The sequence below is a fragment of the Lolium rigidum genome, chromosome 7 (assembly GCF_022539505.1).
Source record: "Lolium rigidum isolate FL_2022 chromosome 7, APGP_CSIRO_Lrig_0.1, whole genome shotgun sequence".
Taxonomy (NCBI): domain Eukaryota; kingdom Viridiplantae; phylum Streptophyta; class Magnoliopsida; order Poales; family Poaceae; genus Lolium; species Lolium rigidum.
Genome location: NC_061514.1, coordinates 100593810 through 100610338, shown reverse-complemented (window position 1 = coordinate 100610338; position 16529 = coordinate 100593810). Strand labels below are relative to the sequence as shown.

The 16529-nt window shown below is 51.2% G+C and overlaps 1 protein-coding gene across 1 annotated transcript; it reads left to right on the top strand.

Moving 5' to 3' along the window:
* Positions 1-13427: 13427 nt before the first annotated feature.
* Positions 13428-15522, top strand: LOC124671753 (E3 ubiquitin-protein ligase WAV3-like). The gene is made up of 2 exons (XM_047208089.1): positions 13428-13445; positions 13624-15522. Exons 1-2 carry the CDS (start codon positions 13428-13430, stop codon positions 15520-15522), a joined length of 1917 nt encoding a protein of 638 aa, XP_047064045.1.
* Positions 15523-16529: the final 1007 nt, after the last annotated feature.

Sequence of the window (16529 nt, the reverse complement as noted above, 5' to 3'; positions counted from 1 at the left end):
CTCGCTTAGTTTCCTGCATGGCATACACGTAAACATTAAATACGAGCCTCGATCGGCTCTCAGGTTATCCTGTGAATCGGCTCAAAGAGCCGATCCACCCATGATTCGCATGAGGTGTACGAATATATGGTGGTCCTGCTTGATCAGAATAAAGCTAAAGCAATCTACTACGATTTAGGGTTTTCACCGCATAATCGGAACATCCTACTCACGATTGGGCCTCGCGGCCGCGCACGGTGATCGTAAGCCGATCCTAGACAAGGCCTAAAAACCAACACGAGGTTGATCCTCGGAACATCCTGTCTAGGGCTAGCGAACTATACCCTACGCGCCGCTGGATCCTCCAACCCTTTGTAAGGCCTAACTATTGCGAGATATTAAACTAATCCTTGAAGAACAAGGAGCAACCATAACGGATCGGATCTACTAAATAATGATCAAGCGGGGTGCCGCCCCTACACCTAAGATAGGTGTAAGGGCGGCTAGATGTCTAAGGGTTGCACTACGACGGCATATGATACGAAGAACAATGCTAACCCTAACACATCTAAGATAACTACGTTGCTCGCCATCAAAAAGGCTTCAGTACGAGCAACGCATGGATGACGAATAAACTTGTACTGCCTAGATCGCAAGATGCGATCTAGGCAGCATGATGCTTACCCGAAGGAAACCCTCGAGACGAAGGAGTTGGCGATGCGCCTAGATTGATTTGTGGTGAACGATGATTGTTGTTTATTTCATAAACCCTAGATACATATTTATAGTCCGTAGACTTTCTAACGTGGGAATAATCCCAACCGTGCACGAGACAAACTCTAACTAACCGACACGTATCCTAATATATTACAGATACACGGGCAAACTAGCCCAAACTTTGCGTAACGAGGCCGATTCACGTATTTCTTCTATGTATATTCTTCAAGTCCATCTTGATCGCGGCCCACCTCGACTCGGTCAAATTCTGGTGATAACACATGCCCCCCTGGTTTTGAAATTGATAATTCCAAAATCACTCTGCTTTTTCTTCGTCGGGTCATGTCGTGGCAGAGCAGAACCGTTGCAGTATCCTTCATCATGATGCCTTGTCTTCTCAACTTCTCTGCAAAATTTGATAGCTTTAGCATCACTTCCTCGGAAACTGCAATGGCATTAAATCTCCACTAGGCTCCTCCTTATTTAACTGTGCCGATTGATTAGCCCTCTTCATCCCCTTCCTCTGTTCTAGCTATCGGCACCGAAAAACCCTCTTTCCCTGTAGCAATGTCTTCCTCTTCCTCCGTCTCCTCCGGCCTCTCCCTCCAGTCTTCCTCCTCGAGCGAGCCGGAGTGGAACTTCGACCATGTGCCAGACGGTCCACCCGAAGCATTCGTCGGGCCAGATGGCGACCTGCCTCTGACCGATGGGGAAGACGACCTCAAGTTCCTCATCGAAGGGGAGCTGATAAGCGAAAGCGAAGACGACCTCCATCCCTGGGTGAAACCCACCTCCTCCGACGGGAAGGAGGAAGAAGAAGAAGTAGAGGAAGAAGAGGAAAAGGAGGAGGATGATTCCTCCTCCCCCGCTAAGCATCCGCCGGCAAAGCGATTCCGCGCTTGGGCGGACAGCGAGGACGATGATGATGACGAGGAGGAAGAGGAGGAGGATGAATCCTCCTCCTCCGTCGGATATCCGCCGACAAAGCGCTTCCGCTCTTGGGCGGACAGCGAGGATGATGATGATGACGAGGAAGAAGAAGCTCCGGCCGAGGGCTGGGGCAGCAGCGACGAGGAACTCCCTGGGAGCAGCGCCGACGGCAGCTACAACGGCGGCGATGAGGACAGCGACGACTAGTAGAGTAGGACTAGTAGTAGCAGTGCACTAGACATCAGATCCCCCTTTTGAGAGCCATCGGCTCTTTCCTGTAAAGCCGCTCCTTTGAATCAATAAGAATTGTTCTTCCAATTTGTCTTTCAATTAATCCAATTTCAAGCCTTCCGCTCGCCACACCAAGACCGATAGCAACGTATCGGATTTTTTTTTTCTTTAGACGCCCATGAAGCCAGACTCAGATATCGACTAGACCGTCAGTCAAGCACTTCTCAAATTCAGACTGTGATTTGATACCTGACCATAATATTTCGCAATCCTATAGCCGATGGCTGTTCATCGGCTATTTTAAGAATCCAGTCTCCTTCATTTTCTTGCAGCAACAGGACGGTCCAAACCCCGTAAATGATGACAGCTTCCCTTTCCGGCTCCTCTCCGTAGTTCTAGCAGTCTTCTTCCGCAACAACTCACCGCTTTCGGAGAAGGTTATGATGTAGGGTCAACCGATGCAACTCCAATCGGCTCCCAAAAACAGAGTGTCTACAAAATCGGCTGCCCCCCGAGCCTCAGTTAAAGTGAGAATAGTGGCGAGGATGCACAGTTCAGTCCAAGGGCCCTGAACTCAGGCAAATTGAGACAGCCGCCATGCCGAGGTCTTAATCACGCCTATGAGCGCAGCTGGGACAGTGGCCAACTTAGCCAGGTTGACGGTAGACGCACCAGAGCCGATCACCCTTCTTCCTTGAAAAGCCGATATTGCAGATGAAGTACCAACGGCTTAATGACCAAAGGGTTGCCTTGTGCCAAAACTGATGTTTCTGCTAGTACTGCTGAACTGGCGCAAAGGGTTTGGAAGCTCTTGACAAGAAGGGTCAGGCACCAACATCGGCTCATTGCAGCTGAGGAAGCTCTCCTTGTTCACTCCCTCGAGGACGCAGAAGGCCTCACAGCTGAACTGGACTTGGTGAAGATCCGTGTCTTGAACAAGCCGCAAGTAGATCATTGTAGCCGCGTCTTGAACTAGAGTCGATGGCTGTGCATCGGCTTTGTATCTTTTAGCTCTAAAGTCGATGTCCTTGCATCGGCTGTATATCGTGATTTTTTTTTTACTGGCCGATTTTTCTATCGGCCCCCAACATTTCACTGCACACATGTTTACCTGCACATGTTCATCTGATTAGATGCCCCCCGAGCCGAATCTGTCAGGTAACTGCAGATATCGGCTCTGTAGTTTAGCCAAGGCATCGTGTTTGCACGTCGGCTCCGGTAGGCCCAATGTTGATTTTTCCTAACTCATCAGCCGACGTGAAACCGCTGCCCAGTAGATCGATGTTGAACACAAGCAGAACATGTGGTGAGGATAATTTTGGCCGATTGCTGGAATCCGCTTCCATATTGAATCACGCAATGAAGGTTTTGTAATGTTCCTTCATAGATCTTTGGGGCCGATCCCAAGGATCGGCCTCGCCACGTTTACTCATTGGTTTGTTCTTGCTACACGGTCAGGCCAGTGGATAAGACCAGCCTAACCCTGCCCTTCGTCACGTCGATGCGCTCGCAGTCGTCCAAATTGGGTGCCTCGTCTGATCCTGGAGCACTAAACTCCGTCGGAAGGATGAGCACCATGTTTGTGTCAGCCGATGTTTCATCATCGGCTTTCCTTTGCTTGGGGCGCCACTCCATTTTCCGTGGTCGACCCTCTTCATCCAGGGTTCGCTGGACCTTCGCGGCCAGATCAGGCCGCGCTTTCCTCAGCGTGTGCAGGTATAACCTTTCGGCTTCCTCCAAGCCGCGCAGTCGCTGAACCCTACGCTTTTGGGAATGGCTGAGTCCATCAGGGCACCACCTTGGCCGGTGGTACCTGTCTTCTTCTTCTTCATCGTCTTCCAAATCCTCGAGATCTTCCACCCGAGGGGACTCAGCGTGCTTGTTCCGAAGTGGGAGAGGCCCTAGACGTTTGAATACGGACACGTTAGCTGCATCCTTCCTCTTTTGCTTGCATTCTGGGCAGTTGCCGATTGTAGGTAATCGGCTCATTCCTGAATCCCAGCAGTGTCTGAAGAAGGGGCAGTCCCAGTGCCTATCCTCGTCGTCTTGCTCCCTCGATTTTTCCTTGGCACGGCGCTCGTACTCCTCCTCATCGCGATCATGCCGACGATGTCTCCTGGCGTCCCTAGCCAGACGGTCTCTATCATCGTCGTCGCTGGATCGTCGGCGTTGGCTATATTGACTCACGTACTTGTTGAGGAGGTGATCGGAGAGAGGTCGCTGATATCTTACATTCCTCACTTCTCCCTCTGTGATGTAGCGCTTGCCATCGTGCCGGAGCCGATCGCGTGGAGCGGCCTCCTCTGTGTCCTTGCTACGAGAGCAGCTGCCCTCGTCTCCATCCTTGCCAGAGTGGTGTCCAGGTCCTACCATGTTGATGTCGAACGAGAATCCTGGCTGGCAACCTTCAGGGTAAGTGCATTCCACCATGTTAACGGCGGGGAAGGGGTGGGTGTCGACCTTCATGGCGTACTGGTTGAAAATCAGACGTCCTTGTTCTATTGCCATTTGGATCTGCTGACGCCACACCCTGCAGTCGTTGGTGGCATGGGAGAGCGAGTTATGCCATTTGCAGTATGGCTTTCTGTTCAGCTCCTGTACCGTGGAGATTTTGAGGCCTTCGGGTATCTTCAACTGCTTCTCCTTGAGTAAGAGGTCGAAGATTTGCTCAGTTTTAGTCACGTCAAAATCAAACCCTCTGGGCGGACCTGGTGGCTTAACCCATTTGCAGGGCACGGGGGTTGCCCCCCGAGTCCATTCAGCCACTGCTACTTCCTGATCTCCCGCAGAGCCTTCGTCTTCATCTGCCTCAACCAGGACTACCGCACGCTTGAATTTGTCCTGGTACAAGTCCGGGTGGCGCTGTTCATATGCCGACAGTTTCTGAACCATGTGCGCCAGTGAAGGGTAGTCTGCTTGGGAGGCCATGTCCTTGATTGGTGATGCAAGGCCCACCACTGCCAACTCGGCTTGCTTCTTTTCGGTCACACGAGCCGAATAACATCGGTTCCTCGGGTTTACGAAGCGGCCGGATGTATTCGCCACGGTTTCTCCACGCTTCGACGTATTTGAGCCGGATCGGCAATGCCGGCCTCGGAAGCTTACGAGTGAAACTGCATGTGGAGCTGTTCCTCCAAGCTGCTTCCAAGTCCGGATCGAGTCCAGTGGCAACGAAGTGTACCACCCGAAAGCTGATCCCGTGAGGGACTGTGCGAAGAACCTCACGCGTAGTGGATCCGATGCTGAGGCCGTTCCTAGCTGTGCCAAATATCGGCTCACATGCTCGATGGAGCTGGAACCATCTGATCCATTGAACTTGGAGAAGTCAGGGAGCCGATATTTGGGTGGTAGCGGGACCAACTCGTATTCGTCGGGGTACGGCTTGGAATAGCCGATTGTCCTCCTTTTCGGCACCATGCCGAACTGGTCCCTCAGGATCGTACTGATTTGATCCACGGTGTTGGCTGCAGGAGTCGAACTCTGAAGATTCGACGGAGTGGCATACTTAGCCAGCCATGCTTGCTTCTCCAGCTCTGAGCCAACTGCAGGAGCTGCGCTCTGGAGGTTTGTTGGAGTGGCGTACTTAGCTAGCCACGTCTGCTTCTCAAGATCTGTCGCTGAAGTTCCTCCTGCTTTCCCAGAAGTCCCCGCTGTTGCGGCCTGGTTTGTGAGTGCCCAGTTACCGCAGTCTGGCACGTATGTGCACGTGTATCCGTGAGGGATCTCCTTAGGTGCCTCGTACAAGAACTGGTAGTCGCTAGGGTCACCACCGATCTTGTAGACGACGAATGCCGGTGAATTCGGCACTTCTGGTGCTGCCAACACGAATGGCAGCGGTGGACGGGACTGGAGTGGCATCTCTCCCTGGTATGTCCCGAGAGCTGGTCCTGACGGAGAGTACTGGTGCCTCATGACCTCCTGGATCACCCGAAGAGCGACACGCTCCAAAGCGTTCACCAGGTTCTCAGAGTGGCGGTGCAGCGAGTGAGCCACCATGTAGTTAATCTCCGACGCGGGGACTCGGTGCGTTCTTCCGAAGGGGCGGACAGGTCTATTCCATCGAGCGCACCATCGGGCGAAAACCCTTTCCACCCGATGCCATGTGAACGGGTTACGTGAAAAGAGCCGATGAGGTCGGCTTCGAGGATCGCTTTGACCTCGTCATACTTCTTCTTGAGCTCCTCGGTCGGATCCTCGTACGTGGCCGGAGTGCCGTCCGCCATCTCGGATGTAGATGGCGATGTGGTTGATGTCGAAGATCGTCCCACCGGGCGTGCCGAAATGTGTTGCGGTCGAAACCCACCGGCGAGCAACGACGGGCAACACGGGAGAGCCGGGAGCAACTTAGGGCTGCGGCTGGCCCTGGTCCCTCCGAGCGGCGGCCCGCAAAGACTCCGGCACGCACGTCCGATGCTTGGTGCAAGGGCGTGCCACCGACCTATACCTGGTCGGGAAGGTGATGAAGATGCCTCGCTTAGTTTCCTGCATGGCATACACGTAAACATTAAATACGAGCCTCGATCGGCTCTCAGGTTATCCTGTGAATCGGCTCAAAGAGCCGATCCACCCATGATTCGCACGAGGTGTACGAATATATGGTGGTCCTGCTTGATCCGAATAAAGCTAAAGCAATCTACTACGATTTAGGGTTTTCACCGCATAATCGGAACATCCTACTCACGATTGGGCCTCGCGGCCGCGCACGGTGATCGTAAGCCGATCCTAGACAAGGCCTAAAAACCAACACGAGGTTGATCCTCGGAACATCCTGTCTAGGGCTAGCGAACTACACCCTACGCGCCGCTGGATCCTCCAACCCTTTGTAAGGCCTAACTATTGCAGATATTAAACTAATCCTTGAAGAACAAGGAGCAACCATAACGGATCGGATCTACTAAATAATGATCAAGCGGGGTGCCGCCCTACACCTAAGATAGGTGTAAGGGCGGCTAGATGTCTAAGGGTTGCACTACGACAGCATATGATACGAAGAACAATGCTAACCCTAACACATCTAAGATAACTACGTTGCTCGCCATCAAAAAGGCTTCAGTACGAGCAACGCATGGATGACGAATAAACTTGTACTGCCTAGATCGCAAGATGCGATCTAGGCAGCATGATGCTTACCCGGAAGAAACCCTCGAGACGAAGGAGTTGGCGACGCGCCTAGATTGATTTGTGGTGAACGATGATTGTTGTTTATTTCATAAACCCTAGATACATATTTATAGTCCGTAGACTTTCTAACGTGGGAATAATCCCAACCGTGCACGAGACAAACTCTAACTAACCGACACGTATCCTAATATATTACAGATACACGGGCAAACTAGCCCAAACTTTGCGTAACAGGCCGATTCACGTATTTCTTCTATGTATATTCTTCAAGTCCACCTTGATCGTGGCCCACCTCTGACTCGGTCAAATTCTGGTGATAACAGATTCGTAGCACAGAAAACAAAAAAATTCCTACCGCAAGAACGAATAACAAGCCAAGATCTAATCTAGTAGATGGTAGCAACGAGAAGATCATGAGACTAACCCTTGAAGATTTCCAAAGCCTACGAGATTAGATCTCGTTGTGGATGTAGTCGATCACTTGCCGCTTGCAAAAGCGCGTAGAAGATCTTGACGGTGCCACAGTCGGGCATCACCTCCGTACTCAGTCACACGTTCGGTGTTGATGATGACGTCCTTCTCCCCGTTCCAGCGGGCAGCGGATGTAGTAGATCCTCCTCGGAATCCCGCCAGCACGACGGCGTGGTGATGGTGGTGATGGAGAACTCCGGCAGGGCTTCGTCTAAGCGCTATGGGAGTAGTATGAGGAGGGGAGAGGCTAGGGTTTGGGAGAGGGGGGTTGCTTGGGCGCCGGCCATGGGGAGCCCTAGGTGGTGCGGCCAACTTGTGTAGGCTGCCCCCTCCCTCTCCTCCTCATTATATAGGTGGAACCCCAAGGGTTTGCCCAAAGTCTTCGAATAAGACCCCAATTCAAAAACTGCCATATGGACGAAACCTAGAGGGACAGGGACTCTCCCCTTCCCCCCTTTCTTTGGCCGGCCAAGGAGGTGGAGTACAGCATGGACTCCACCCTCCCACTTGGTTGGCTGGTTAGGGTTGGTGGAGTCCAACCGGGACTCCACCTTCCATGGTGATTTCTTCCGGAAGATTCTAGAATATTCTAGCGGCTTCCATAAATGCACCGGATCATTTCCAAACTTGGAAAGTGAATTCCTATATATGAATCTTATTCTCCGGACCATTCCGGACCTCCTCGTGATGTCCTGGATCCCATCCGAGACTCCGAACAAAACTTCGAACTCCATTCCATATTCCATATCTACTTAAAACGACATCAAACCTTAAGTGTGTCACCCTACGGTTCGTGAACTATGCAGACATGGTCAAGACTTCTCTCCGACCAATAACCAATAGCGGGATCTGGAGATCCATAATGGCTCCCACACATTCAATGATAACTTAGTGATCGATTGAACCATTTACAAATGATGCCGATTCCCTTTGTCTCGCGATATTTTACTTGTCCGAGGTTTGATCATCGGTATCTCCATACCTTGTTCAACCTCGTCTCCGACAAGTACTCTTTACTCGTACTGTGGTATACCATCTCTTATGAACCATTCATATGCTTGCAAGCTAATCAGACGACGTTCCACCGAGAGGGTCCAGAGTATATCTATCCGTCATCGGGATGCACAATATCCCACTCTTGATCCATATGCCTCAACTCATACTTTCCGAATACTTAATCCCACCTTTATAACCACCCATTTATGCAGTGGCGTTTGATGTAATCAAAGTACCCTTCCGGTATAAGTGATTTACATGATCTCATGGTCGAAGGACTAGGTAACTATGTATCGGAAGTTAATAGCAAGTTGAACTTAATGACATGATCTTATGCTACGCTTATTTGGGTGTGTGTCCATTATATCATTCATCTAATGACATAACCTTGTTATTAATAACATCCAATGTTCATGATCACGAAACCATGATCATCTATTAATCAACAAGCTAGTTATACAAGAGGCTTACTAGGGACTCCTTGTTGTTTACATAACACACATGTATCAATGTTTCGGTTAATACAATTATAGCATGGTATGTAAACATTTATCATAAACACAAAGATATAATAACCATTTTATTATTGCCTCTTCGGCATATCTCCAACAGTTTGTTCTTCTCGATTGACCGGGCCATCTCTTTCATTCTTTGATATGTTTCTAATAAATAAAATGGAGTATATCAATATCAAGATTATAACAACTATGTCCAACCTCTACAAATCATTACAGGATTCTATGATGAGGACAGTTTTCCCGATCTTTCACGATGCACCTTGATGATCCATAGTACCGATAGATCTTGAACTCCCTTGACAGATTCAATGATACCCAAGTACACATGATTACCCTTGACAACTCAAGAACTCTCATATCTTTATTGATAGATACCTACACGAACGTCCGAGACGCCGTCAAGGAGCCAACCCTGTAGGGCTGGTGATGAGCTTCAGGATTACAAGATTCAACCAAAGCTAACCCTAACCCTAGCCGTGCCCTCTCCTTATATGAGGAAGAGGTGGTCGGCCAGCCCCCTATTGGGCCTAACCTAGTTCGACTTGGACAGGCCCAAGTCAAACAGACACAACTTAAAAACCCTAGATGGCCCACCACATGACCTGGCTACATTATTCCCTAATAATACTATGATACAATAATGGTACAACCTTAGACTTAATCCTCGTATCAATGGTTGTCCTAGTGTACCAGGCCTGGATATCCATATCATCCTCCCCTTCTTCAAGAAGCGTTGCCCCCAACGTGTGAGGGTATGCTAGAAAAAGGGTGGCGTCAGATAAGCAACATCGCCGGTCTTCATCCCCAAGCCTCGCCAGTCTTCCACACCTCATCCTCCCTCTCGACTAGCTTAACTTGACCTTGGCGCCCTTTGGTCTTCGACGCCATAAACCTGATTGAAGACACAAGCATCCATCCAAATGCAACTGAAGCGCACCATGCATATCACCCAAAACAAACGGAACAAATTCCCGTCCACCTTAGATCCAAATAAGCTGAAAACACCTGAGTATGCACTCTTTTGAATCACCAATGTCTTCCTCATTGAAGAAAAAATTTCATACACTCCGCGACGAACAAACAGCAGCAGCATAAGCGGTGCTGCCGGTCTGGACGCCACTACTACCGGACTGCACGCTGGAGCAGCCGGCCAGGAGTCCGGTCCAACCGGCGTGGGAGCCGGACCAACCGGTGTGGGGACCGGTTCTGCCGGCCCATGGACCGGCCCGTCCAATCTGGGACCCGGTTCGCCGGCCTGGCTGGCTGGACGACTGGGCGGAAGCCCCTGGATAGCGGCCCGATAGACACCAGTTCTGGGCCCGGTTTGGGCCGGTCTGCCTGGTCTGGTTGCCGGTCTAGCCGGCCGTGGCACCGGTTAATCCGGTCAGTTGGCCGATCTGCCAGCCGTGGCGCCGTCCCAACCGGTGCTGAGACCGGTCGGCCGGGTCGTGGCGCCGACCGCCTGACGGATCTGACTTTCTTTTTCGCGATTTTTCCTGCCACGGCAGAGAATTTCGACGAAATCCTGTCGTGGCAGAGATTCTGCAGCACTTTGCTCCTCGCGATTGTTCCTGCCTCTCCCTTGCCGCCCACTTCCTCCTCCTTGATCTTCACCAACAGCATGGCGGCGACGTACCCAATGGTAGTCACAACAATCGAGCAGAAACAACCGAGCAACAAACCAATCTGCACCGTGATCAACCCAGCAATCTGATACCACATGATGATGACTGTTTTCCCGATCTTTCACGATGCACCTTGATGATCCATAGTACCGATAGATCTTGAACTCCCTTGACATATTTAAGGATACCCAAGTACACATGATTACCCTTGACAACTCAAGAACTCTCATATCTTTATTGATAGATACCTAGACGAACGTCCGAGATGCCGTCAAGGAGTCAACCCCGCAGGGCTGGTGATGAGCTTCAGGATTACAAGATTCAACCAAATCTAACCCTAACCCTAGCCGTGCCCTCTCCTTATATGAGGAAGAGGTGGCCAGCCAGCCACCTATTGGGCCTAACCTAGTTCGACTTGGACATACCCAAGTCTAACAGACACAACTTAAAAACCCAAGATGGCCCACCACATGACCTGGCTACACTATTCCCTAATAATAATACTATGATACAATAATGGTACAACCTTAGACTTAATCCTCGTATCAATGGTTGTCCTAGTGTACCAGGCCAGGATATCCATATCATTCTACCTTTAGGAGATCCTTGCGGAGCTGATATATGGGCAATGCCATTTTGTCAAAATGTAAGTTATTGTAAGTAGTTGGCAATGTAGAACCCGCATGATTTGGGGCCGTTGCCAATATATCCTTGCAATTCTACGCAGTCTCTACATGGGCGACAACACGGGATAAGTTCAGAGTTTTACCTTTTAGGATAAAAATCCAAGATCTGGTCTTAATTGGCTGTTGTTTAAGACATTGTTTTGTGAGGAGGATTTTCTCCACGGTAAAACCTAACATATATGATCGGTGACGACGATGCTTGTGCACTGTTTCCTTCTTCAAGGCGTCGTTTTTGGAGAAGCTGAACTTTTGATGCTGTTTTGGTGGTGTTAGTACGACTGCTATAAGAAATAGATCATTGCAGCGGACTTTTATTTTATTGTAATTCTTCTTATTATTTTTGGATTGTTTGCATCCGTAATACCGCTAGGGAAATACATTGTTACAGAGGCTGGGTGTAATAGTATTTTCGCGATACTAATATATGCTCTCTGTCGAAAAAAAAGCTAACCCGTTCTCGTGGCCAAAGTAATCTGCAGAGCGAAGTCATGTCGACAAAGAACAATTCTTGATGCTCTCTATTTATAAAAAATGAAATCATGTCTATGAGGAACTAGACACTTTTTGATATAGTAGAAGCGGGACTTGGCGTGACAATTCCAAAATTCGTCCCTGATAGAAATCGAACACCGGTCGTTGGAGTGCGCCACTGCGACCCCAACCACTGGACTAAGCCCACGTCGTCTAAAAATGAATTAGTGCTAGGAGGAACTAGACACTAAATGATATAGCAGAAGCGAGACCTCGGCGTGAGAATTCCAGAAATTCGTTCCTGACAGGATTTGAACTTTGGTCGTTGGGGTGCATCACTGCAACTCAGATCGGATCTTCGCGACTGCGTCCTGCTCAGCGGCGGCCGCATCAGCGTTACTTACAAGTGCGTTTCCGTCGGAATCGACGGTCTCGCTGATGAAGATGTTTATCCCGCCAATCGGGATGATGGAGAGCTTGACGGGGTTTGTCTTAGCCGGAATCCAGCACTCGTCCTGAGGGACGACCGGAAAGTTCCCGGTGTACAAGACGCGCCCCACGGCGATGGTGTCGCCGATGCCTCCGAAGGTATAACCCTCCCGATTCCGGCCTCCAGACGCCGCAGGCCCCACGGTGGGCGCCAACTGTCGTTGCCTAATCGACGGTACCTCGGAGGAGGGATCCTCACGAGGGGGAGAAGAAGTAGGGGCCATAGGGCGGAGAGTCCTCGGGACGGTGGTACGCGATTTACCCAGCTTCGGAACACCTGCTCGATGACAGGGCCTACTGCTGCTTGTTTGGAATTATCTGGGCGCTTTCGCGTTGTTACAATGAGTTGTGGTTGTGCCTCTAGGCCTCCCAGGATCCGGCTTATAAAGGCGCACAGATCTAGGGTTTACACGGAGAGTCCTAGCCGGAATACAAGTCACCTAACTACGGTACAATATCTTGCCGCGCACGTCAACGATCCGCCTTCCCTTATATGTCGTACCGGATCCGGCTACCCCTGATGGGCCAAGCCGGATCCGAATTCCAACGTCGGTCTGGTGGATCCAGCTCCTCGTTCCTGGGCTGGACTTCATCCATCTTGATCTACAACAACTGGGCCGCTCGATGGGCCTCATGCCACCATCACCGTCTATGGGCCACCCAGGCTTGCCGGATGTAGGCATTATCAATGGTACACCTATGAAGTATACCCACAACAACTGGGCTATGCCCACATCCTCGATGCTCTCTATTTATGAACGAAGTCAATGTCGGTTGGGATGTACTCCCTCCGGTCGGATTAAATTTAATCCGACCGGAGGGAGTCAAAAATAGCTTACCGTTTCACTACAGCTGCGTCAATTAAATAAGTCCAGAGGTAGTACATCCAATGACTTAATCCCGATGCCTGCTTTGGAGAAGAATGAAGCACTTGTTCAAAAAAAAAGAAGAAGAAGAAGCACAAGTTAAAAGGTAGACAACAGTTGTACGAAATCCAGTTGATATTGTTTAAGCAGGCACTTAGTCAGGGTCAGCAGCATACTACGTCGCAGATCGCAACCATTATCCAACCGCGTTATTCTTTCCTTTGAGGCGAAGCATACGGCTTAGTTTTCGTTGCAGGTTTTTCTTTTTGTCAAGTAACTTGTTTGTATCGATTTTCGGAGCAGCTTGCAGCGAGAGCCTGTTTCGACATGGAAAGCCCTGACCAGGTGAATGAATCCTCAGTCTAGTTCTTTTGTCAAATTGGTATCTGTACACAGTGTGTTCATTCGACATGAATTATTGATATTTAGTAACCTCTTTCTTCGTCCAGATTTGTTTGGTTCCTTAATAAGACTTTAATAACTACCGTAGATAAAGCTGCCTCGACATTTGTTTTCTTCGCAGATGAATCTTTGCGCTATCTACCTCAGCGGCATGGGCGTCGGCGGCGGGCAGGCCATCTTCATGGCCGAGTGCTCCCACATGTTCCACTTTCACTGCATCTCCGCTAGCGTCGCGTACGGCCACCTCCTCTGCCCGCTCTGCAATGCGCCCTGGCGCGAACTGCCGTTCGTGCGACCGGCGGCGGCATCAGTGCCGCCCACCCAGCCACCGCTACAGCCGCCGTCCGTGGATGTCATGCCGCTGCCGATACCTCCACGACTATCAGTACCCACCCAGCCCGCAGATCCGGACGTCTTCGACGACGACGAGCAGGTGGCGTCGGCAGCAGGCGCCCCATCCAGCAGGGCGGTGGTCGTCAAGACATACACCGACTACTCGGCCGTCGGCAGAGGCTCGTCTCGCGACAACTTCGCCGTGCTCGTGCACCTCAAGGCTACCGGCACCGAAGCGACATGCGGCTCTCCAGCGCCACGCGAGCCGCTTGACCTCGTGATGGTGCTCGACGTCAGCAGAAGCATGCACGGGCGCAAGCTCGAGCTGCTGAAGCAGGCGATGAGGTTCGTCGTGGACATCCTCGGCCCGGAAGACCGCCTCTGCATCGTGTCCTTCTCGTCCACGGCGCGCCGCGTGACAAGGCTCATGCGCATGACGGACGCCGGGAAGGCGCTGTGCGTGCGCGCCGTGGAGTCCCTCACGGCGCTTCGCGGCACCAACATCGCCGAGGGGCTCCGCACCGCCGCCAAGGTGCTCAACGAGCGCCGGTACAAGAACGGCTTCTCGAGCGTGGTGCTGCTCTCCGACGGCCAGGACAACTGTACCTTGACGAGACAGGCGCTCGGCAGCGGACCGTCATCCCTTGCGCGCATAGGCACCACCACAGGCGGTCGCACAGCGCCCATCCACACGTTCGGCTTCGGCAGAAGCCACGACGCGGCTGCGATGCACGTCATCGCCGAGGCGTCGGGTGGCACGTTCACGTTTATCGAGAACGAGACGGTGATCCAGGACGCGTTCGCGCAGTGTGTCGGCGGGCTGCTCACCGTCGTGGTTCAGGACGCGCGTCTCGCGGTTGCGTGCGTGCATCCTGGCGTTCGTGTCGTCTCGGTCAAGTCCGGGGTTTATGAGAGCCGCGTCGACGAGGATTACCGCGCGGCGTCGGTCGCGGTGGGCGAACTCTACGCCGACGAGGAGAGGCGTTTCTTGCTTTTCTTGGCCGTACCGAGAGCAGGAGGAACGGACGGTGAAGTCACTACTCTGTTAAAAGTTTCCTGCGTCTACCGAGACGCGACCGCCGGCGTGGAAGTCAGCGTGACGGCCGAGGACACGGTGGTGGCGAGGCCGGAACACGCGCCGGACTTGGCACGGTCGGTGGAGGTGGAGCGGGAGCTCATCCGGGTCGAGACCACCGAGGACATTGCGGCGTCGAGGGCGGCAGCAGAGCGGGGCGCGCACCAGGAGGCGGTGGAGATACTCGAGAACCGGTGGCGAGCGGTGGCGCAGTCCGACGCGGCACGAGGCGGCGACGCCATGATCGCGGCGCTGGAGATCGAGCTGCGGGGCATGCTGGGGCGCGTGTCGAGCCAGCAGAACTATGCACGCTCGGGGCGGGCGCACATGCTCGCTGGCATGAGCGCGCACATGCACCAGCGGAGCAGTTCCAGCTCCCTGGGCAGTTGGTCGGAGCTGGAGCTGCTGCTGCCATCGGCGATTGGATTCCACGCTGGAGGGGTGACGACGTCCATGGAAGGAACACGCCAGGATTCGCATCGAGTCGATGCGACGCTGCCCTACGCGACGCCGGCCATACTCGCGATGTTGTTGCGGTCGCGGAGGGCCCGCGAGGCGGCAGCCGAGGGCCGGCTGGAGCGGGAAGAAGCCGAAGGCTCCGATCCGAACTGAAGGCCCCAGAGGAGGGTGAATCAGTAGCTTTGTAGAGGCACGCCACCGATGAAATTCTGGCATGCTGTTTGTTTTACGAGAGAGATTGATGTTGAAACTTTTCTTAGGATTTGGGAGTTTGGTTTGTTTCTGTTGTGAAAAATAATCTGAAACTTGTATGCCGTTCAGTGCTGATGTTCCGACCGCTGATTTCTAAACCGAAGGCGCAACGAGCAAATGTCAAACAAGTTCAGAATGGTGCAATAATATGAAATACTTTCACCTTTTTATCAAAAACTTCAAAACTTTTGTTTTCGAGTTTCAGAAAATTTTATAAAAAATACATCGACGTAGAGAATGTTGAAAACTATTAATGTGTAAATTTTCAGATTGAAATACGTTGTATTTGGTAAAATCTAGATTATAGTGTATTGTTAATTACTGTTGACCAATAATGAAATCAAGATTTATTATTTTTTCTGAGTCCAAAATATAACATATTCCATTCTGAAAATTTACACATTTGTAGATTGCAATATTTTCTATATCATGGTATTTTTTCAAAAAAAATTACATCTCTAAAATGATTTTTCATAGATTCAAAACCGGCCTACCTGCTCATCTGTATAGCTATAGGTCCGTTTAGCCTTTAGGCAATTAGGCCCAAAGACCCATGTCTCCCTTGTACATGTATTGGTTGCTTCTATGAGAGAAATCAATTTGGCAATTCATGTTAACATGGTATGAGGGGTAGGGCTACCAAATTCCTAACCCTAGCCAGAAATTATAAGTAAACAATAATTTAAGATAGGAAACGTTTCTTCTACAGAGAGACTGATATCGAGGAGCCATCAGCTAGAACCATAAACGGTTTCATCGGAGAACGTCAACTATGTCCAGTTAGATGGCACACCCGAAAAAAATCTCTACTATATACGCTGGCACCATGGCCCCACATGCCACAAAGTACACCAGGGGTGCCGATTTGGGTTGACTCCGCATGTGCAACCGAAAAATGGACATGTACC